Source organism: Cydia pomonella, chromosome 13 (assembly GCF_033807575.1).
Source record: "Cydia pomonella isolate Wapato2018A chromosome 13, ilCydPomo1, whole genome shotgun sequence".
NCBI lineage: Eukaryota > Metazoa > Arthropoda > Insecta > Lepidoptera > Tortricidae > Cydia > Cydia pomonella.
In genome coordinates this window covers 21,714,166-21,737,480 of record NC_084715.1, presented here as the reverse complement: position 1 = coordinate 21,737,480, position 23,315 = coordinate 21,714,166, and the positions used below count along the sequence as shown (strand labels likewise).

At 36.3% G+C, this 23,315-nt stretch overlaps 1 protein-coding gene across 1 annotated transcript; it reads left to right on the top strand.

Moving 5' to 3' along the window:
* The first annotated feature begins 9,763 nt into the window (after positions 1-9,763).
* Positions 9,764-12,211, top strand: LOC133524517 (anti-sigma-I factor RsgI8-like). Its single transcript, XM_061860596.1, has 2 exons — positions 9,764-11,403; positions 11,846-12,211. Exons 1-2 carry the CDS (start codon positions 10,249-10,251, stop codon positions 11,921-11,923), a joined length of 1,233 nt encoding a protein of 410 aa, XP_061716580.1. The 5' UTR covers positions 9,764-10,248; the 3' UTR covers positions 11,924-12,211.
* The last annotated feature ends 11,104 nt before the right edge of the window (positions 12,212-23,315 follow it).

Genomic DNA, 23,315 nt, shown 5'->3' with positions numbered 1-23,315 from the left:
ACTAGTGCGAAAACTAGCATATTACTTTACTGTGTCGAACATTTAAAGGGCCATATGTACTGTAAAACGTTGTACGATACATGTGCGAATAGGTAATTTGCAACTCGTGTCGATTTAAAACACTCCCTTCGGTCGTGTTTTAATTTATCGCCACTCGTTTCGAATTTCCTGTTTTTCGCACTTGTATCGTAATGTACTATTTTAATAATATATTAAGAATTGTAAAGTTGGAATACTAGATAATAAAATGTAAAAAAGTAACTGGGATAAAGTTACAAGTATACTTCGGGTGCTATTTTTTTTATCACCCTATTGTAAAAGAACCTTTAGCGACAACATTCATCGGTGCAAATAATATTTCCTCGATCAAACCGCTAATTGGTTCAGCAGGGCAGTGAAATATCTGCAATAGTATTATCTAATCTTCAATTTTACCCCCTCGGGCCGGAAGGAGTTGATTGTGTGGCGTCTGAGGAGGCCAGGATTGTTTACATTGCTGCTCGGCTGATCGAGTCTGTGAGTAACAGGTAACTTTATAAACGAGTAGCGAAAGGTAGGTGTTGTGTTTGTTTAAATGAAATGTGACTTACTAGATATTAATTGTACTTGGTTTACAAATATTACCTCTATTCTAGGACTTCGTATAATATCCTTACTATATTTATAAAAAAGATGTATGGAATGGTGTACTGTAATGAATAAAAGGGAGGAATATACCTTCGATATTATTTTAATAAATATTTACAATAATCAGAAAATTACATCAACGACACAACCAATTAGTATAAATATGTAACCAGTACCCCTAGTGTAAATTTGATCGACATCATAACGTGACGAACGCGTTTGCGTTAAGTCTCATTTTGTATAGGATTTTGAGTTTCCAAAACGTCCCGCTTGGCGCGCTCTTTCTAAATCCAATACAAAATGAGACTAAACGCAAACGCGTACGTCACGTTTCGAAATCGAATTTATTTACACTAGGGGTACTGAAGTAATCAGAATGACAATTTCTTTTTTAAGTTAATTTTGAATTTGATTTATAATAGACAAATAAGAAAAATAAGCCTGATGCTGCAAAGAGTGTGCAACCATTTAAATGTTTGATGACCGCTCTGGCCTGGGTAGTGCCCCTGCCTATGAAGCCGATGGTCCTGGGTTCAAATCCCGGTAAGAGCATTGAATTATGTCATTCATGAGCACGGATATGTGTTCCTGAGTCTTAGGTGTTTAGATATATCGTTGTCTGAGTACCCACAACACAAGCCTTCTTGAGATTATTGTGGGGCTTAGTTAAATTGTGTAATAATTGTCCTAAGCTATTTATTTATTAAATGCGAAAGTAACTATGTCTGTCTTTCTATTAAAATCGGTTCGGTGGCTTAGATGAAATTTGGTAGAAAGTTTGGAATCCCTGGGAGCCTAGCCAATAGACAATCGTGTTAAGTAATTTAGGGAAGTAGCCATATGACTCTTCGTAGTATCTCAAGCATCTGTCATCCAGATACATTTGTTGATGTACGATTTTCATTTGGACTAGGCTTATTTATGTCCTTATTCTATATTTTATGTATATTCTTATTCTTTACTTTTCTTGTTGTGTTTGTCCTTCGTAGGATAGTTTTATCGCAGAAAAATATAATTCTACTCGCGGACGAAGTACAATAGAAACGTAAGGAGGCAAAATCCTTTTTCCGGCACTAGGTCTCAGTTTACGTTTTATCGCGAGACAATCTTGTCTTGATGGATTCGAGGCAGACAATTAACAAAATATTTCTCTTCTAATGTAACAAGGCGTCTATTGGCAGGCCTTATCCCGTGTTTAACGAAATTGGAGAAATTCCGACGTCTTGGATTAATCAAATTGCTAGGAATAATTAATGGTAAATTGAAGCAAAGACAAGAGCTTTATTTATTCAGAAATAAGTATCGGAACAAATGTTAGGTATATTTGACGACCAGTTTGGCCTAGTGGGTAGTGACCCCGCCTACGAAGCCGATGGTTCCGGGTTCAAATCCTGGTAAGGGCATGTATTCGTGTGATGAGCATGGATATTTGTTCCTGAGTCATGGGTGTTTTCTATGTATTTAAGTATTTATAAATATTTATATATTTTATATATCGTTGTCTAAGTACCCTCAACACAAGCCTTATTGAGCTTACTGTGGGACTTAGTCAATTTGTGTAATAATGTCCTATAATATTTATTATTTATTTATTTACTTGTTGAGGGCGTGCAACCAGTCATGGTATGGATACCTTGAACCCTAAATTCTCGAGGTTTTACTACTCGACTTATATAGAAAAATGCCGTAATATTTATGTAATACGTTGCTACGTATTATAGTCGTTCGATTTGAAGCCGGCCCGGAGCGGCTAATCTTTTGTCTATTGTTAACTAAAACCGCGCGTGCCACTACCTGCAAAAAAAGGGTAGTATAATTCTAATTGGCACCTGAGCGCGGGCTAGTCCAACGCTCAAAAAACCAGTGTAGGTGCGATCTCCGATAACGCGCCTTTGTTCCGCATATCGAGGACACATTTTAGACTGGTTCGGTAGCGTTCGACTCGCCGTCACTCAGTAACCGTATAGGGACCACACAAGAAATCGCAAATTGTTTTCCATTTGTTCATTTTGAATCTTATTTCAATTACCATATAAGTTGTAATTAAATAACCCGTAAAAGAGACCCGGTCTTTTTTTGCAAGTAGTGGCACGCGCGGTTTTAGTTAACAATAGACAAAGGATAAGCCGTTGGGGGCCAGCTACAAATCTAACGACTTTACATAAATATCAATATGCCAAAGCAAATAAATGCTATTAAGAGGCCCACTGATTAACAGTCCGCCGGACGGTATCGGCCTGTCAGTTGTTCGGAACTCTCAACTTCGCTTTGCTCATCTTGGCGGGGGCACTTCCGTGCCTCCAGATTAAGTTTCACACCATTGTAATGCACGTCTTACCGCTAGGCTACCGAGGTTTTAAAGGTTTTAACTGCCAGAAAATCCTTGCCTTGAAGCAAATCCTCGTCGGATTTCATAGGGCTACCATACTGTTGTCTTTCTTTGTCACTCTAAGAATGCAAGATAGAGATGGACACAAACTTTCCTGGAATTACAATTTTCACGGTAGTCGACATGGAACTTAGTTTACTTAAGAATTGCGAGCGGAATGATAATTCTACTGGGATTGTATTCAAACTTTAGGGTTGTGAGAGATAAATATAACTCGAGATAACTTTATTCGTGGATTTAAAAGGTTTTGTTTAGTTTGGGCTTCGGGCACAAATCCAAAACCTTTTATTTAAATTATAAATAAATAATAATAATATTATAGGTAAATATAACAGGAAGTTAGCTTAGTAAGCTCAATAAAGCTGGTGTTTTGGTACTTAGACAACGATATTTATAAATACTTAAATTCATATTAAAACACCCATGACTCAAGAACAAATAAACATGCAGTGCTCATCACACAAATAAATGCCCTAATGCCCCAGGATTTGAACACGGAACCATCGGCTTCATAGGCAGGGTCACTATTCACTAGAGCAGAGAGGTCGTCGAACGAAACGCAAGTTATAATATCAATAAAAATCGAAAGAAAAATTATTTTTAAAGTAATAAAAAATGGTTTATATAAATAAAATAAAGGTCATATAAATGACCTATTCATATTATCCCAGAAACACCAATAAATTGCACAGATTGGTCATAAAATCTTTACGAGTCATGCATTAAGTAGGTATCATAACTAGTTATTCTTGCTTAATGCATGATTCGTAAAGATACAGTTTTATGACCAATCGGTGAAATTTATTTTCGATATGATTTTAATATAGTAAATAGCGTATTCTTTAAAAACTGAAATAGATATCATACACTAAACAAACCACCCTTACCCATTCCCTTCCGCCGTAAGCTAAAGACTTAGGTTCGATTCCCGCCTCGGCCACCGACTTTTTCTTCAGTGTATGATATCTATTTCAGTTTATAAGTTGTAATATCTGTTTCAGTTTATGTATAGTAGTGCGACTACTTGAAATACAAATCAAAAAATATTTCATAAAATAATTTGATTTGTTCCCTAGTTATTTTTTTCTTGTCTTCAAAAAGTAGAAATCTTATTTCCAGGAGTTCACAGTTTTCTGAAGAATATAGGCCGTAGCTAACCTGCTTAAGAACCGATAAGTCTAAGAACAATAACGGCGTAAGGAAATACCGAAGTCGAACCTGTTTGTACAAATATGTAATTATTTGCTCATTTGAATGTAAAATTTAAGTAGGTAAAACACAAGTTTACTTGTCTGATTTCCTGCTTGATAACCTACTTGTCACACATTTTTCAGACTGTCACATTTCCGGTTGAATTTCAAAATGGCGAATTCGTCTCGAGTTTTTTTTTTTGTTTTTTGCTCATTCATGTCATGTTGTGTAATATTGAGACGTGGAAGTGTGTGTGAAGTCAGCTAATGAGAAATATTTTTTAAAGGCGACTAACCTATCTCTGGTCATCGAGCTATAAATCATCGTGGCTATTTGGAACCTCCTAAGGACCGGCAATACAAATGAAAAATCCAAAATTTGCCCCTGATATTTGAATAATACATAACAGGGAATAGAATTGTTTTTTGTTTGAAAATTTAACGGAACAAAAGAAATGCAACTCTGTTCCAATTAAATATAGTTTAAATTCCATCGAACTGAAGAAGTACTATAGGCAGGGTTTTGGGCCTTAGGAGGGTAAAATTCAGCTTTCACTACTAAAAGCAACTAGCGAACAACGTCATGCTCTACAAGCACACTTTTGTGTGACTGGCGAAATCATAGGCACATTAGATTGAAGATCTTTTTATGAAAGAAGAAAAACGTAGCGAACACTCACACAACAATATTTTAAATGAAAAAGAATAAGAATCTTTATTTGCTGTAAACATTACAAGGTACATAGGTGTTTATACGATAGGTGGTAGGTTAAAACCTACCAACAACAACAACAACAACATAAATATTTAACCAGAAATAGTATGCGAAATATGTACAAAACTTATAAGCTATGACACACACACACACACACACACACGCGCGCGCACGCGCGCACGCACGCACGCAGCACGCAGCACGCAGCAAGCACACACACACACACACACACTAAATTTTTACAAATAAAATTACTGTTAGCAATAATGTTACCAATGTTATAAAAAATTTACAATAATAAGTTAAGGCATAGGATCCCATTCAGTACGTTGTTGTGTTGAATTAATATATAATTCGTCAGTTGAGTAATTGTAAATACAGACATGAAACTTTTATCCTAATTTAATTGTTTAGTATCTTATCTATCTATTTTCTAAATTTACAATTTGACATCCTACATTTATATTGTAATTAAATCCTAGTTCCCATTTTGTTACTTTTCGTGTTTTTATGTCTTAATTTTAATATTAGTTGCATGTTTGTTGTTTTTGTTCATAAAGTTTTAAGTAGTTTTATAATAATTATAATTCAAAATTCAAACACAATGTAAATATTGTTTTATGAATAAATAAATAATAATAAAAAAATATTATTATTATTATTTATATTATACGTGTAAGTATAGTACCAATGCAGTTTTGTACTGAAAATTATTAGACTAGTACTTACAGCTTTTACGGTTGCGGTGAAAATTTGGATATAACGTCGTCGAAGGCAACAACAAACTGCAAAAAATTACCAACACTTTCAATTTCGCGACACTTGACTGAATATAAATACTTGCTCTGTTTGTAGATTGTAAACGTATTACTATTCTAAATTTATACAGGTGCAAAGCGCGGAATAAGTACTCATGTACCAGTTATACGAGACTAATTATTTGTTAATATAATTTACATTATTACTAATAATTGCCATTGTGAAGTATCGTTTGTGTCTGTAGTATCTGTTCCGGGTTCGCATCGAATGAAGGTACCCATAAAATTATAGTATACCGATTACCATTACCTGAGCTTACTGTAGAGTTTGTATCATAGATCAATTCATACGTCATGACGACAGGTCTTATGCGGGTTTTATAAATTTTACCCTTCAGACGAAGGGGCGTCGCAAATGGTTCCTGTGGCCTGTCACGATTTCGTTTTTCACGTCACGGTAAATATCGCTATCACACTGAACGAACGAAACAATTGAAGTCGGAGCAGACCGGCAATGTAACGCCATCAAGTTCTATGGCAGCGAAACGAAATTTAAAATAAAACTAAATATCGATGGTCTTTTCTTAATAAGTTAGTTTTGCTGGAAATTTTCCGCAAATCGACAAACATTAAAATACAATACAATACAATACAATATAATACAATACAATACAATACAATACAATACAATACAATACAATACAATACAATACAATACAATACAATACAATACAATACAATACAATACATACAATACAGTACAAATCCTCTTTATTGCACAACATCAAAATTAATTTACAAGGAAACACATAATACATAAAGACAGAGGTAAATAAACGGCAGCCTTATCGCTAAAGAGCCATTCGGCCCGATTCGAACTTTAAGGTACATTGGTATAGATCGGATATGTCAGTGTCAAAAGTGACGTTTTTGTTTGAAGACACGGTACTTTTAACACTGACATATCCGATCCATAACGTATCTAGACCTAATATTTGACGTATCTTAAAGTTCGAATCGGGCTGATTGTGCCTATTCTGTGCGTAAAATGAGGTAGCGCTACTCTAACCAACCCAGCTCTTTAACTAAATATAGCAATGTCTTCAGCCCGCGTAGCCAACATGACAATCGTTAACGCTCCGCAGCGTAACGTTGTCATCTCTCTCTATCACTCTTGCATAGAGGGGATTAAAGGTCCCTTATTTGGTTATTCGTAAATAACTCTATTTACAAGTATTAGTACCCACAAGCCGTCTTGAGCTTTATACTATGAAAAATACAAACAAATACAAATACAAAATTCTTTATTTTTGTAACTTACACGGTAAATATAAGCTAAGGGATGTAGCCTCCCTGTAAGCAAAAATAGCTTGTGTTGGGAGCCTCCACTGTTCCTTAGGTAACATGAGGTAAGTATAAGATCTTAATTTTAAATGTAAATAGGCTTTGTTTTAATTTTTATTGTAATTTTAATTTTAAGTTAGTTTTAACTTTAATCTAGTTTTATTTTGACATGTAAATTAACTTTATGAATAAATGAGTATGAGTATTAGTATGAGTATAAAGCTATATGTGACATTATCTATGAAAAGGGACCTTATTGTCGATGGCGCTTACGCCGCACTGCGTAGCGCGGCGTTGTTTATAATATGGGAGCATCGTTGATAATGGCGTAACCGTCACCGACAATAAGGAACCGATTCTTCCGATACCGTTTAGCAAGGTACGCTCAATGCTGCTGGCACGTACAGGGAAACTACACACAGAACACTGGCTGAACCAGGCTGGATGCAGACAGGCAAAAGAAGCTATGCCATGGCATCAACGGAAAACTCACAAGGGCGCTCCTGCAACTAGGGAAGGTCCGACTGAGTATGGTAACCAGTGTCATAACAGGTCATGGACTATTTAACAAACATCTTTTCACAACAGGTGTCACAGACAGTCCCCTGTGCCGAGGATGCATGGAGACAGAAGAAACAGCCTCTCACGTGGTGCTGCAATGCAGCGGAGTGACTCCATACAGGGCTAAACATCTCGGATCTCCGAGAGACCTCCCCGAGGTCCTACTCAACATTAAAGGTTTGATAGGATTCCTCGAGGAGCTGGGCTGGCAGGACTAGCCCACCCCCAACATATCACGCAAAATAGGCGCAAGTCGTCGAGTTGCGGAAAATCGCCCGAATACAATACAATACCAGGTCCCTTTTCATAGATAATGTCACATATAATTCTAGGTATAAATGCTATTATGACGCTTAGTCTATGATTTTATGTAAGAATGTCCCGTATTATAATATATTAAAAAAAAAAAAATTACACATAATAGTCTATTCAAGCGCCAAAATAAAACTGTGGCGGATGCTTCTGGCGCATTATTATAACCGCTATCATTGATGCTGACTGTACTTTGAGAATAACACAATATAACGTATTCGCAATTCAAGGGCTCTTCGTAAACGTTTTTATACAGGCTCCGCAGTCCAAAAAGGAATAAAATAAATAAGTACCTGCGGAAATTGAAAAGCTTTTGTTATTTAAATGAATCGATTCTGCGGATGCTATCGAAATCATTTTATTTTTACGCCACAATGAGTTGAATTCCTTGTAGCGTTCGAGGTGCGTGCAACGATTGAATAATTGGGTTCTTGACACGTTGAATATTATAACAAAGTTTAGCTAGATAGATAGAAAACCATGAATGAGCCATCCATTGTAAAAAAGTAAAATTTACAAGACATATTGATATTATAATAAAATACAGGGCTCTAAAATCTCTTTTTTATTAACTTCCATAAAGATAAAACAAAATGGTACCATTCAATTCCTTACATTTTGTTAGAGGCGTTTCAATCGTCGAGTGCGAGCGTCAGACTTTAACTCTCATTTTTGACCTATGCTTTGTTTAAATGCTGTATAGACATTTGGTCCTCAGGAAAATCAAGATCGATTGACAATAGTTGCAAAAAACTGTCAAGTAGCCAATTGTATATTATATCCTAATTTCTAATACTAGTACAAATTATCTCAAATGAAAGCATGATGTTCCGCTCCCATGCAAGTTTGGCGCAACACACATAAACATGGGTGGTATATTTTTAGGCTCCGAACATGAAATAAAAGCCCGGATAGTTATTACAAATTCTCAGTCACTTCACAGAACAGAGGGCCTACCGCGAATACCGAAGCTAGCAAATTGCGGGGATCTTTCTATTTTACTCTCACTAAGACGGAATTAGAGTGACAGAGAAAAATGCCCGCAATCGAAGAACTTCGATTTTCGCGGTTATAGCCTAGGAGTTTCATAAAAGGATCACATGAGTATTATTAATGCGTAACTAAGTACAGTTACATAATACATACACTGCTTTGTCTACATCAATAACATAAGCTTCAACAAAACAAAGTAATTTATACATACAAACTAATTAAAAGTCAAATGGCGGTAATGCAAACTTTAAGTTTCGGTGATCAATAAAATAAATATATATACAGGCAGCGAAGCCAACATGCATATCCCCTCCGTGCGCGTTGGAGGGTCTGCCATCTTGTGGCCTGAATCGGAACCATAAACATGTTGATTTATACGTCACGTGTTTTCCTGTGCATAGTAGGTTCTGCCATCTTGTGGGCTACATCGGAACAATAAACATCAAATTTACGCCTCGCGCCAAAAATCTGACGGCTCCTCTGCTGCCTACAGTTCATGCACGCTCCCTATCGCTTACGCTCCGTAGCGATTGTAACGCAGCTGTCACTGTCGCACTAATATGGAAGAGTGATAGAGACACACATAGCGTTTCGTAATAAATTTCATCTAAATCGGTTAAGCGATTATTGAATCCCCATACAAACTATCGCGCCCCTTCTTCTAATCCAGCTGAATCCTACGATCAAATCAGTCTGCGGTAAAACCTCTAGCTGAACCTTAACTGTTTTTTGCATTTAAAACCTTTGTGCATTATTTTGTCGTCAGAGTGGACTGCCCACTGATGAGACGTTGGAACCAATTGCGTGAAACCAACGGCCCAACGCATCATCGAAATAGATTATATTAATTAGTTTTAAATAATATTCATATAAATCTTTGTAATAATGTGATGTTGTGTATATTAAAAAAGTGTAATAATTGTAGAAATAACGTTAAACAGTGATTATACACAATATTACATTGCTTTTTGTACCTATTCACCGGCCTTTGTTGAAGCTGAAGTGTCAAGTAACGGACGTTGGAATTTGGATTTAAACCGGGCGAGTATTTTGTATTTTTATTTTGTGAGTTTATAAGACAATAGTTCTCATTGTATTGCATACGTGAGACGACTTACATTTTACAAAGCTCATAGCGCTGTGAGCAACGTCCCATCACAATACATTGGCTACGTGCAATTTCTCTTTGTTTGACGGATATAAGTGGAAACAAAGTTTGAGATATACACAATTGCCACATACATTACCTTATACTAATACACTACACACATAATCTCACACATTCATTTCATTCTAAATATATTTGACAAACATTTTTATATTCAGTGTACCTACTCAGTTGTATTTATATATTTCAGAATGGCTTCAAATGTTCTTACACGTCAAGGCACAACTCGCCACCTGGAAATGCAACTGAAAGCGACATTGAAAGAGCTTGAGATCTCGAGAAAGGACTGTAACAACCTAATATGTGAACGAGATGAAAGTGAAGTGGAAGTGGCAAAAATAGTTCAAAGAAACTCTGAGCTAAAGAACCAGCTGAATGTACTACACTCTGATTACATGGACAGTGTGAAACAGTGTCAACACCTACAGTGTATTGTGGACACATTTGATAACTGTGTTTTAAACTATGAATCCAATTTAAGGCGTATCAGTGACCTAGAAAGTGAACTGAATGAAGCAAATTTATTAATAAGTGATCTGCGGAGTCAATGTGAGATGAATGAAACTGTACATACACAGAGCCTTTTTGCTGAAATGTCAGTTATGGATGTGACTAAAGTTGATTCTTCCCCTTCTTATTATTTTGCAAGTAACAAGAAATTGAGGAAATATATTAAATTAAATAAATTTATAAGGCGCACTCAGAAACTTATTAAATCAAATAAAAGTGTGCAACTCAATGTGAAACTTATAAGGAAACAAAGTGACCTTGTGGAAAAATTAGATCGGTGTCATGGAAAATTACAGGACAATATTGATTTATATGAGACTGAAAAATTTAGACTTCAGTCCGAAATAAGTAGATTGAAATGGTCACTCAAAACCTTAAGTGATAATTACAATCATATTGTAAAAGAAAACCAACAGCATGTCAACTCTGCCTCAGACCTGGTCGACCTCTGCCATGAAAATGAGGAACTGATACAAGATCTGATGAGCAAGTGTTCCTGTCAACCATCTCCCGAGGTGCAGTGCCGGAGCCCGGGGAGCGCGTTGAGTGAGTCGAGCGCCGCGCCTCTGCTGGCGACCCCCGCTCCGCGTCCCCTGACCCCGGCCGCGCCCCAGCCTGCACGACCTGACCTCAGGAGTCCCCAGAGCCAGGAGACGTCACAGTCAACCGACGCCCCGCGCCGCCCGGGCCCCGCAGCGCCCGCCCCGGCGCCCGCCGCGCCCCTGCCCGCGCGCCCTGACCTGAGCCAGGACACTCCTCCCCCGTCGACAGTCGTCTACTCTGATGGTATTGGTGCCGGCCTCGGATCCATGTTGAGTGAATGTCTCCAGCAGAAGGTGACAAATATATGTATGCGTGGTGCCTCCATCAAATGTTTTGTGGACCGCTTAGCGAAGGACAAATTTGATAGGGGCACCACTCTAATTGTACATTTGGGCGATAGTGTTGGCGTAAGGAAATCCCACCTAGAACCCCTTATGCAAACACTGTCAGATATTGAGCAGCGTGGAATTTATAAAATTATTTTGTGTGCCTTTCCGTATTCCAATTCAGTATCTCGTGAACATAATATTAGAGTGTCTGAATTAAATTCCATGCTGTACACTGTGACATGTTACAACAGTAACTACCATTTTATGGATATCAACCAAATGTACAAAAGAAACTTTTATAATGTCACATTGTATGATCAATATTTGTATGTACCGAGAAACTGTAAAGTTACAACAGCCAAATTGCTTGCTTACAACATTGAACCTGGGCTTTTTGACTCTGCAGCCAGTGGCAACAGCGCCAGCGGCGCCACGAGCGCAGGCGCGAGCGCAGCCTCTCCCGGGGGGCGCCCACAGCATTTAAACTGACTGCTGAGACAGCGGAGAAGCCCCACGAGATCATGTTAGTCCACCAAAACCTACAGGGCTTCTCCAGCAAGGAATTAGAGGTGGGTCTGTTCTTAGAATCTCTATATGTAGATATTATGTGTATTACGGAACACTGGCTCAAGGAATATGAATTGTTATTACTCAACATTTATAATTATGATATAGTTAGCTCGTTCAGTAGAAAGTCGGCCATTCACGGGGGCTCATTGATTATAGTGAAAAGAAAATTTAAATGCAAGGAAAGAAACGACATAGTCAAACTTTCTATCGAGCGAACTATAGAAATATCATGTGTGGAAATGGAGAGTCACATTATAATATGTGTCTATAGACCACCTTCGTCGGATTTTAGCCAGTTTGAGTCCGTGATGGAAGATGCGTTGAAACGAGTCTTTGTTAGCAGTAAGAAGATAATAGTTTGTGGGGACTTTAATGTTAATATATTAGATCCCACACATGCACACACTGTAAGACTTCTAAACCTTTATCAGTCTTTTGACTTGTTTCCGCTATTCAACGAGCCCACAAGGATTACAGCTAGCACGGCGACATGTTTGGACAATGTATTCTATAATTGTGAAGTTATAAAAAAAGAGATCTTTAGCTGCTTCAACTCTGATCACTGTGGTCAAAAAGCCTATTTCCAAGTCAATGTTATAAGACAACAGCAATCATTTACATATAGACCCATCACTGCCAGTCGAATGGAAAGGTTTAGAGAAGGTGTTATATCCAAGGTACCAGCACTGATTACAGGTGAGCAAGATCCTGATACACTATACAAGGAACTGTCGAATGTGATACATGACGTCCACAAGAATATTTTTAAAACAAAGACTCTAAAGCAAGGATCACTGAAAACAAGGTTTAGTGAATGGGCCACAGTGGGCATCCATAAGAGTAGGAATAGATTGTATGACCTGTATGAAATGAGGAGCATTAACCATGACGAGAATTTTGCAGAATATGTAAGAAAATATTCAAAAGTGTTTAAGAAAGTCTGCGCCGCGGCTAAGTCTGCCTTTATAGGTCAGAAAGTCAGGTCAGCTGACAATAAAGTAAAAGCTACTTGGACTGTAATAAACACTGAAACTGGAAAAACGAAACCCCGTGATGGCCACTACAGACTGAAAGTTCAAGACCGAATATTGTCTGCAGACCTGGATGTTGCTGGCGCCTTTCAACACTTTTTCACCAACATAGCCACAGATGCTACACGGAACTTGAACTCCTCTGTAGCAAAGGCTGGTGTTTACTTAGATACAAACAATGTCAAGAAATGCAGCATGGAATTATACTTCCAATATACTGACCCCCATGAAATCATTAAAACGTTCAAGTCCTTGAAATTAAAGAATACTGAGGACCTTTGGGGGATCTCTGTGAAAGTCATGCAATCTGTAATCGACGTAGTGGCACCGTATTTGGCCGATATATTTAATGCTTGTGTTAGAGAATGTGTATTTCCTGATCTGATGAAGTACAGTAAGGTCATTCCTCTATTTAAAGCGGGCAGCAAAGATGACCTTGGAAATTTTAGACCTATTTCAATACTTCCTGTTCTCAGTAAAGTGTTTGAAAAAATTGTATTAAACCAATTGCTTCGACATTTTAACTCGAATGAACTACTTCAAGATCAGCAATTTGGTTTTACAAGAGGTCGTTCGACGACTGATGCCGCTTCTGTACTAATCAAGCACATATACGACGCCTGGGAACACTCGCTAGATGCTATAGGTGTCTTCTGCGATCTGTCCAAAGCATTTGATTGCGTGGAGCATGACACACTTCTACACAAGCTGAAGCACTACGGTCTGTCAACGGAAGCTCTAAGCCTTGTTAAGTCTTACTTAAACCAAAGAACCCAGAAAGTGGTTGTAAATGGAACGGAGTCTACTGGAATGACTGTAAAGCTCGGAGTTCCACAGGGTTCAATTTTGGGTCCTTTTCTCTTCCTTGTATATATAAATGATCTGCCGAACCTTGTAAAACATAAATGTGAGATAGTCTTATTTGCTGATGACACCTCACTAATTTTCAAAGTTGACAGGAAACTGAGCGATTATAGCCAAGTCAATGAAACTTTGGAAAAGGTACTAGAATGGTTCACAGCAAATAACTTACTTCTTAATGCGAAAAAGACGAAATGTGTCAAATTTTCGCTGCCGAATGTAAGAAAATCTGAAACTATCATCACATTAAATGGCGAAACGCTGGACCTTGTCGAGAATACGGTTTTTCTGGGCCTTACTTTAGATAGTAAACTGCAATGGGCCCCTCACATATCTGCCCTGGCGAAAAGGTTGAGCTCTGCCGCGTATGCAGTAAGAAGAATCAGGCAGTTTACTGACGTGGAGACAGCTCGCCTAGTTTACTTCAGCTACTTTCACAGTATTATGTCTTATGGCATACTGGCGTGGGGCAAAGCAGCTGACATAGAAACCATCTTCGTTCTTCAGAAGAGGGCAATCAGATCTATTTATAACATGGCTTCTCGTGACTCACTGAGAGAACGATTCAAGGAAATAGATATTCTCACAGTAGCTTCACAATACATACTAGATGTGATAATGTATACGCATAAGAATATAAAGTCCTTTAAGAAACTGTCCGATATCCATAGTTATAATACGCGAAATAAACATAAGTTAGTAGTCTCCAAGTTTCGTCTACAGAAAGTTAAAAAATCGTTCATGGGAAACTGTGTAACATTTTATAACAAAGTACCCTTAGAGGCATGGAACCTGCCCTATACTTCATTCAAGCAATACGTCAAAAATGCACTTCTCAAAAAGGGATACTATAAAATAGATGACTACTTGGGAGACACGGAATCATGGCCAAGTATCCAGTCTCAAAAGCTGTAATAGTTTTGCGTGCAGTGTCCCGGAGAGGCATATGGCGCTGTTGTTTCTAGCTGTTCAACCTTATGTATTAATGTTTGTTATGTTTTAGTTATTTTGATGATGACATTGACATATTAAATACATAGTAGTTATGTATTCTGTAGAACTAGTTTTAAGATTGTTACCTTAACAGTCTCTTGACGTGAAATATGTATTTCATACAATTTTTTATTTTTTTTATTCTTTGACATTTGGAGAACCTTTACACCTCCAAATCTTATTATTGTGTATTATTATTTTTCTCAGACCGTGGGGACCTTATACATCTCCAAACTTAATGTATTAACCGTGGAGACTATACGTCTCTGTCATATTGTATAATATACTTGACTTGGTACATACTAGTTATGTACAGAATGTAGCATTAGTTTATGAGACTGCTAGTTTAACAGTCCAGACGCGGTTTATTTATTTAGTATAAATTTTGTTTTGACACTTGGAGAGACTTTACACCTCCAAATTTTATTAGTATTAGTACTCTGACATTGGGGACCTTTTACATCTCCAGATTTAATGTGTTTTTAACCATAGAGACTATACATCTCTATTGTATTGTATTAATTATTTATTTTAAGATTATTATAATGTAATGTTTACCCAGGTATTGGCTGTTGTATTTATAAATGTTGTTATGTATTTTTCATGTCACTATATGATGTTACTATAAATGTTGTATTGACTTGTAAAAGAGCCCTTGAGGCCTACTTGCAGAATAAATTTTTGAATTTTGAATTTTGAAAATTTTTGAATTTTTAGGTATTTATTATTGTTTTTATATTGTACACTAACATAGTTATGTAGATAGATAAATAATAATTGTTGTATGTACTAACACTATATGGGATTTGTGCCCGAAATAAATGATTTCAATTTCAATGGTGCTATTGATATAATCGAAACTTATAATTGGACTTTCCTAACCGATGTCACAGTCAATATTCTCGTACTTATTAGGCATGATTTTAGGTGAACGTAACAGCAGGCGGAATTGTCGCTATAAAGCTATATCTCCTAAACAACTATCGACCACTAGAGAAAAGACCCTTTATATTTTTTTCAATTTGCTCTCATTTTAAGTACCTACATAAATATTTGGTAACGGAAATGATGACCAGTATTCCTGTGCGTAGTGAAATACCTGTGTTGAATTGCGACGATATTTTATCTTAGTGAATACTTAAAGGTAAATTTATTTTCTGCATAAAGCGCGACTGATCTCTTTAAATCGAGTGGGCTTGGCACAACGAGAGATTTAGCATTGTATTTCCTTCTTCATAATATCAAATACAATTGAAACGTATTTGTGTAGATTTAAGGTCCTTCAGATCTTATAGCTGTCTTCGCTTGTTATTACAATTAATGAGATCATTAAAACAATTTTATTGAGTTCATATTTTTGTTTATATTGTTACTCTGACATTGGGGACCTTTTACATCTCCAGATTTAATGTATTTTTAACCTTAGATACGATACATCTCTATTGTATTGTAGTAATTATTTATTTTAAGATTATTATAATGTAATGTTTACCCAGGTATTGGCTGTTGTATTTATAAATGATGTTATGTATTTTTTCATGTCACTATATGATGTTACTATAAATGTTGTATTGACTTTTAAATGAGCCCTTGAGGCCTACTTGCAGAATACATTTTTATTATTTTTTTGTTAAATTTGATTATATGAACGAATCTTTCTTTTTGCTCAAAAAGTGCTATTTTACGTAGATGTTTAGCGTTCGCAAAGTTGGTTTTTGCGAACTATTTCTTTTTACTTTTTTAAATTGATTTCTAACCGTAATCCATACGACCATATCTTTATTTCGCTATTACCGTTATATACGTCCAAAAAATATTATTCTACGATATAAATTGAACATATTTATATTTGTAACTATATGAATAAAATGTTTTAAATTACGATATGTCACTAAAACATTTTCTTAAGTAATAATTGGCTGAATGAAATGAAACTATCATTGCCACGTTGGCTGTCGTTAACAGAAAAAATAAAAATATAAAAAGAAAAACCGGCGCCCGGTATTTTCAGTATTTTCACTTATATTTTAATTGTATCCAAATAATTAAACTTAAATTGCAACTACGAGAGTGTTTTTGTATGAAATTGGTTGATTATTTTTGCAATGTAAGTCATTGCTGAACGTACTAGTGTATAGTGCTAAATTAACAATATTATTCAAGTTCAAGGGAAAATTCGTAACTGTAAGGGATCGCATCCGGAACACCACGCTGCGCTCTAAAACTCAGATTAAAGATCTAGCTCGAAAAGTGGCCAAGTTAAAGTGGGACTGGGCTGGGCATGTCTGCCGCATGCCGAATGACTTGTGGGCCAAGATAACCACCGATTGGGTGCCCCACGAGTCAAACCGGGGATCTGGCAGACCTCGTCGGCGATGGCGGGATAACTTAGACTCCTTTTTGAGGGACTGGCCGGTCGTAGCTCAAAACCGGGATGAGTGGAAGAAGAGGGGGGAGGCCTTTGCCCAGCAGTGGGACACAATGGGCTCGTTCTAATATAAGGTGTATAAGTGTAATAGTCACGTAACCAATATTTGTTTTATTGTGATTTTTACACAAACGTCTTAAGAAACGTCGTTCAATGTACGTGTGCAAGTATCATTATTTACTTGTCCCGTGTCTTTTACACATCGCTGGACTCGTTAATAATGACATACTTTGCACACTTGCAATGAAATAAACTATTGGGCATGAATAAATCATAAACGTTAGTTTAAACCAGGAGTGGCCAACTTGATTAGACCCAAGATCTCCTGTTTACTAACGAAACCCTGTGCGATCTACCAATTACAAACTTCTTGAAACCTTAGATGAAACTGGTCTACGTATTTATATTTTTTGCCTTGCCACCATCGACTGGACTAACAGTCGCGATCGACCTGTTGGCCACCCCTGGTTTAAACAATACAACTGTCTCATTTGTCGATGAAACAAAATTTTTAGGGATATGGGTAGATGAAAATGTAAGTTGGAAGAAGCATATGTTGATTTTCTTTGTAACAAGTTTAGCAGCTTCGTTTATGCACTTCGATGACTGATACGAATTTCCACTAAAAAAACTGCATTGCAATCATATTACGCATTTTTACAGTCGAACATCATTTTTGGATTGGCAATTTGGGGAAACTGTGTAGATATACAAAGATTGTTCATATTTCAAAATATAATTTTGGCAAAAATTTAGTTTTTGGTACAAGCTTTTCTCGCTGACTGTACTTTTCTTACCACAGGCAACTAATACTCATCGAGGCAATTCTAAAAATCCTAAATACAATTAGGTTGCGTTGTTTCATCACTGAATTCCTGTGGCCACCTCCTGTCTCCATCATCAGTACGGTATGTATGCAAATTTTCAGCTCAATCGGAAACCGGGAAGTGGGTAAAAATTTAGCTTCCAAGATTTGACCCACATTAACTAACTAACGTACATACTTACTAACAGGGCAAGTTAAATAAAAGCCTGTAAAACAAACCGTATAAGAACTGATTTCATTTTTTTTAATACTATTGGTAAGAATTTTTAATACTTTTTTGGCAAAAAATTAATTTTTGGTACAAGCTTTTATCCCTGACTGTACTTTTTTCCACCCATACCCATCGAGACAATTCTAAAAAACCCCAAACACAATTACGTTGCGTTGTTTTATCACAGAGTTCCTATGGCTACCTCCTGTCTCCATCATCAGATCAGCGTGATGGTACCATAATATTGCATTGTCACACGACTTACATATGTATGCAAATTTTCAGCTTCATCGGAAACCGGGAAGTGGGTTAAATTTAACTTGCAAGATTTGTCCCATGCATACTAACAGGGCAAATTAAATAAAAGCTTGTATAAAGGTGCGTGCGTATTTTGCGTAGAATTATGTCTAATCTTGAGGTGTGTAGAGAATTGTTTAAGCAATTAGATTTACCCACTCTGTCAGCGATGTATAAGATGGAGCTCTGTAAGCTGTTACGGCGATATCCTGATATATATCCGCCGAAAACCAATTTTAATATTGATAGGCTCAATAAAATATTTGCTCATGACGTTCAGGCTCCTGTTGGTAAAACAGCAATGTTTTTGAGATGCCAGAGGCACGTTGCGGCAAAGATTTACAACGCCTTACCGACCCAAATTAGGTCTCTTTCACCTACAAAATTCTTACCTAGTATAAAGAAATATTGAGCTGTGCCCGTATAGCCTTAACAAGTACTTTATGAGATTAAATGTAAGATAAAATGAATTGCATTTAGTTAATTATTGTAAATATTTTATTTTAAATTATGCTACACCGATCTGGTAAAATTGTATTGAGACCAAACAACATGTTATAAAAATGTACCATCTTATGCAAACATACAACTTACACCGGTAATTCTTGGGATTAGTTGCCAGGCGGACCCCAGGCTCCCATGTGTCGTGGCAATAAGCCGGGACAAACGCTAGGAAGAAGAGGACGTTTATGAGACATTTCAAAATGTTCGAGTCTCACGGGAGTTTCATAAACGTCCTCTTCTTCCTTCCAAAGAGATACTTTCGCATTTATAATATATTAAGGATAGAATATATTTAATTTTTTCTTGCATTAGAAAAGCTAATTTATCGCAACTAATCTTCGAGCAATTCTTGTATATATATATATTTCTGTGATCTCGGAAACGGCTCTAACGATTTCGCTGAAATTTGGTATATGGGGGTTTTTGGGGGTATACAATCTATCTAGATTAGTTTTATATTTGGGAAAATGCGTGTTTTCGAGTTTTCATGCGTTTTTCTTTCGACGCAGAATATGGTCGCTAATTTCGTGTTGCCGGCCACTGTCCGACGGTCCAGCGGGTTAAGACGCGGACTGCTAAACGAGTGTTACGGGTTCGAATCTCGCCCTTTTGTTTTTTTTTTATATGTTCAAGTTTATATATAATTTTTTAATTTTTATTGTTTTAGACAGAAGTGCTGTAAGGTTAAAATCGATTGTAAATAATAATAATTGTCAGTTCACATTTTACTTTTTAAGTTTATGTAGATTATCACCTATACACCACCATATTACAATAAATAGTTATAACCGAGCAAAGCTCGGTCGCCCAGGTACTTAAAGTTTATACGGCATACGCTGTCAGCTGAGAATGAGGAATAATTGTAAATTTGATTCATTTTGTTTCATGTGACGTTAGGTACAGGTATTATATATAATATATATATAATGTATTATTAAAAAAATAGTTTTATGTTTATATAATATTTAAATGTTATAATATGATCAATAAATAAGGTAAGGTGGGGTAATACTAACATAGTTTATTTATGTTCGATGCAAGACTAACAGTAGGTGTGAGGATTCCATACTTGTTATAGTCTTACGTCTTACCCCGGTGTCGTCTTACTCCACCTTACCTTACCATTAAAATGGTCCGGGTTATTCGGGTCCAACCTGTATGTGCTAAAGTATAGTAAATAAAACCGGCCAAGAGCATGTCGGGCCACGCTCAGTGTAGGGTTCCGTAGTTACTCTTCCGTTACAATAAGCTAAACTGGAGCTTAATATAGTAAATTGTTAACCAAGGGATGAAACGGTACCTTTCACCCGAGTTATAGTTTCTATTTTTCTCCGTGAGCTTCTACGGATTATCGTCTTATCTATTGTTTAAAAACCGCAAAGGCGCGTGCCACTATGAAAAAATGGTCAAGCCGCATAGGTAGCTTTTATTGAATTACTACTTTATTGAGCACGGAATAAGATTCATTATGAACTAATACAGAATTCTAACAGAATAGCTGTCTGATCTCTATTGGTGCGTCTAAGGTAGGCATATCGTTTAGAGTCAAATCACGCTAACTCTTTCAAGCAAACCATACAAACAGTGTCAGTTTGTTAGAAGTCTGAAGAGTTAGCGTTATTTCGTAAAACCACCCAAATATATTTGTGTGAAAATCCGGCCCTGTTTTTTACCTGCTCCTCGAGAAACATAACATTGCTTCCTTGGCGCTAGCTAGCCGTGCGCTCGCATTACCAGTGCAAGCGAGGTCTTCGAATACGTATCTTTGTTTCGGATCGCAGTGTCACAAGTTAAGCTGGTTTGAGAGCGTTTAGTCGCCTACCTTAGACGCACCAATAGAGATCAGACAGCTATTCTGTTAGAATTCTGTATTAGTTCATAATGAATCTTATTCCGTGCTCAATAGAGTAGTAATTCAATAAACGCTACCTATGCGGCTTGACCATTTTCTCATAGTGGCACGCGCCTTTGCGGTTTTTAAACAATAGATAAGACGATAATCCGTAGAAGCTCACGGAGAAAAATAGAAACTTATAAACAAATAGGCAAATTTGCATTATCAGTACCTAATTAAAGTAAGTCGTTTTACTATGAAGGGAAAACTTTTTGCGATAACTCAAAAACAGCTAAACTGATCATGTCCGCTATAGTTTTCATTTCATGTCTTTCTTAAGCTCTACTTCCATGATTTTTTTCATATTTTTTGGACCTATGGTTCAAAAGTTAGAGGGGGGGACTCATGTTTTTTCTTTCGGAGCGATTATCTCCGAATATATTCACTTTATCAAAAAATGTTTCTTAAAAACCCCTATTAGTTTTGAAAGACGTTTCCAACGATACCCCACACTCTAGGGTTGAAGCGAAAAAAAAATTTCACCCCCACTTTACGTGTAGGGGAGGTGCCCTAAAAAAAATTAAATTTTTAGATTTTATTGTACGACTTTGTCGGCTTTATTGATTTATATATCTTTGCCAAATTTCAGCTTTCTAGCACTAACGACCACGGAGCAAAGCCTCGGACAGACAGACAGACAGACAGACGGACATGGCGAAACTATAAGGGTTCCTAGTTGACTACGGGTAAGTAATGAAACGTATATGTACTTATGGTATATTCCATAGAACATATAAACTCTAATAGTATAATATTTAAAAGTATAACATTCACTAAGAATAACGATTATAACGAATAACAACGAAAATTATAATTTCATAATCAATAATACCCTGTAAGTATACTATCATTTATGATAAAATTCATGTAATATAATGTTGAATTAATATAACTTTAAAAATATATAACAAACATTACCAATAATAATCTAAAAAAGTAATATACTAATAAACGCCTTACAATTCTCCAAAAAAATAAGTCGGTTCAATTAGCTCGCAGTTCACCTAACACGCTCCTCCTCGCTTCGCTCGTCGTCGCACCTATCTATACTCCTGTCAAACAACACTCTTCCGTGACAGTATCTACACGCTCTGCTGCTTTATATTCAAATATTATTTAAAATGTTATTCGACATTTTGATATGTATACTAAATGTAGATTATTTCAAACGGAATTATTTCTTATGCTCGTTAGGCGAAACAATGATATATTTTATGTATGTTATATCATTATGAGCTTATACTTTTTGAAAATAGACAATTCGTACATTATACTTAACGTTATTATACGTTATGAACGTTTGTAAAGTAAAATTATACCAAAAGTGCGTATACGTTTCATGACGCACCCGTTGACTACGGAACCCTAAAAACCGTTAACAGATTTTTGTGCATTCTTTAATATTTGTTAAAATATATTATAGAATAATATCCAAATTGCATTGTGTAAATGTCAATGTCAATATATATGTAATAATATTACGACGGAAACATTTTCAATTAACTTACAGTGCCCCCTATAAAAGATTTGTTGACAATATATATACTTACCAATTAGTACTTCTCTTTTGCCGACGAAATTGTACTCGCGCGCTCGGACGAAATTGTACTCGCGCGCTCGGACGAAATTTAAACATCGATCTCGAGTTATTTACCACAATGAAGTTAATAGTGAATCTGCTCAGTGATAGGAAATATCATCCAGTTTAAGTATTTGCCACTAAATTAGTGATCCTAAATCCTAAATCACTCAAAAACAGATTCCGGACAGGGCACGAGAGTAGTAATTTGAGCCTTTAGGTATTTTTAAGTCTACTTTAAAAACCAATTGATCAGTTAAATCATCTGGAACCCGGTGTGAAAGTGTGATTGATTTCTTTATGGAAAAAATAAAATGGTAAGTATAATCTGATGCTAACCTCGGACAGAAAAAAAAATATTTTGAATGCATACAGCGTTTCTTTTAAGAAAATCCTATTATTCTGCCCAGGACTTTATTAATGATAATAACTAAACCTATATTCAGTTCGTCTGTAAGTATATGACTTTCTCTTATATTTCTAGGTTCTTAAACCACATAGTATGGTATTGTGCTATTTGACATTAATTAATTATTCTGACCTACCCATATTTCTAAATATAATGTAAGTCTTGTAAATCATTGTTATAGTTGCATCATATTAAGTTTAATTTTTAATTATAACGTGTATTTACATAATATATACAATATAAATTGTGACTGAATAAATGAAATGAACTAGA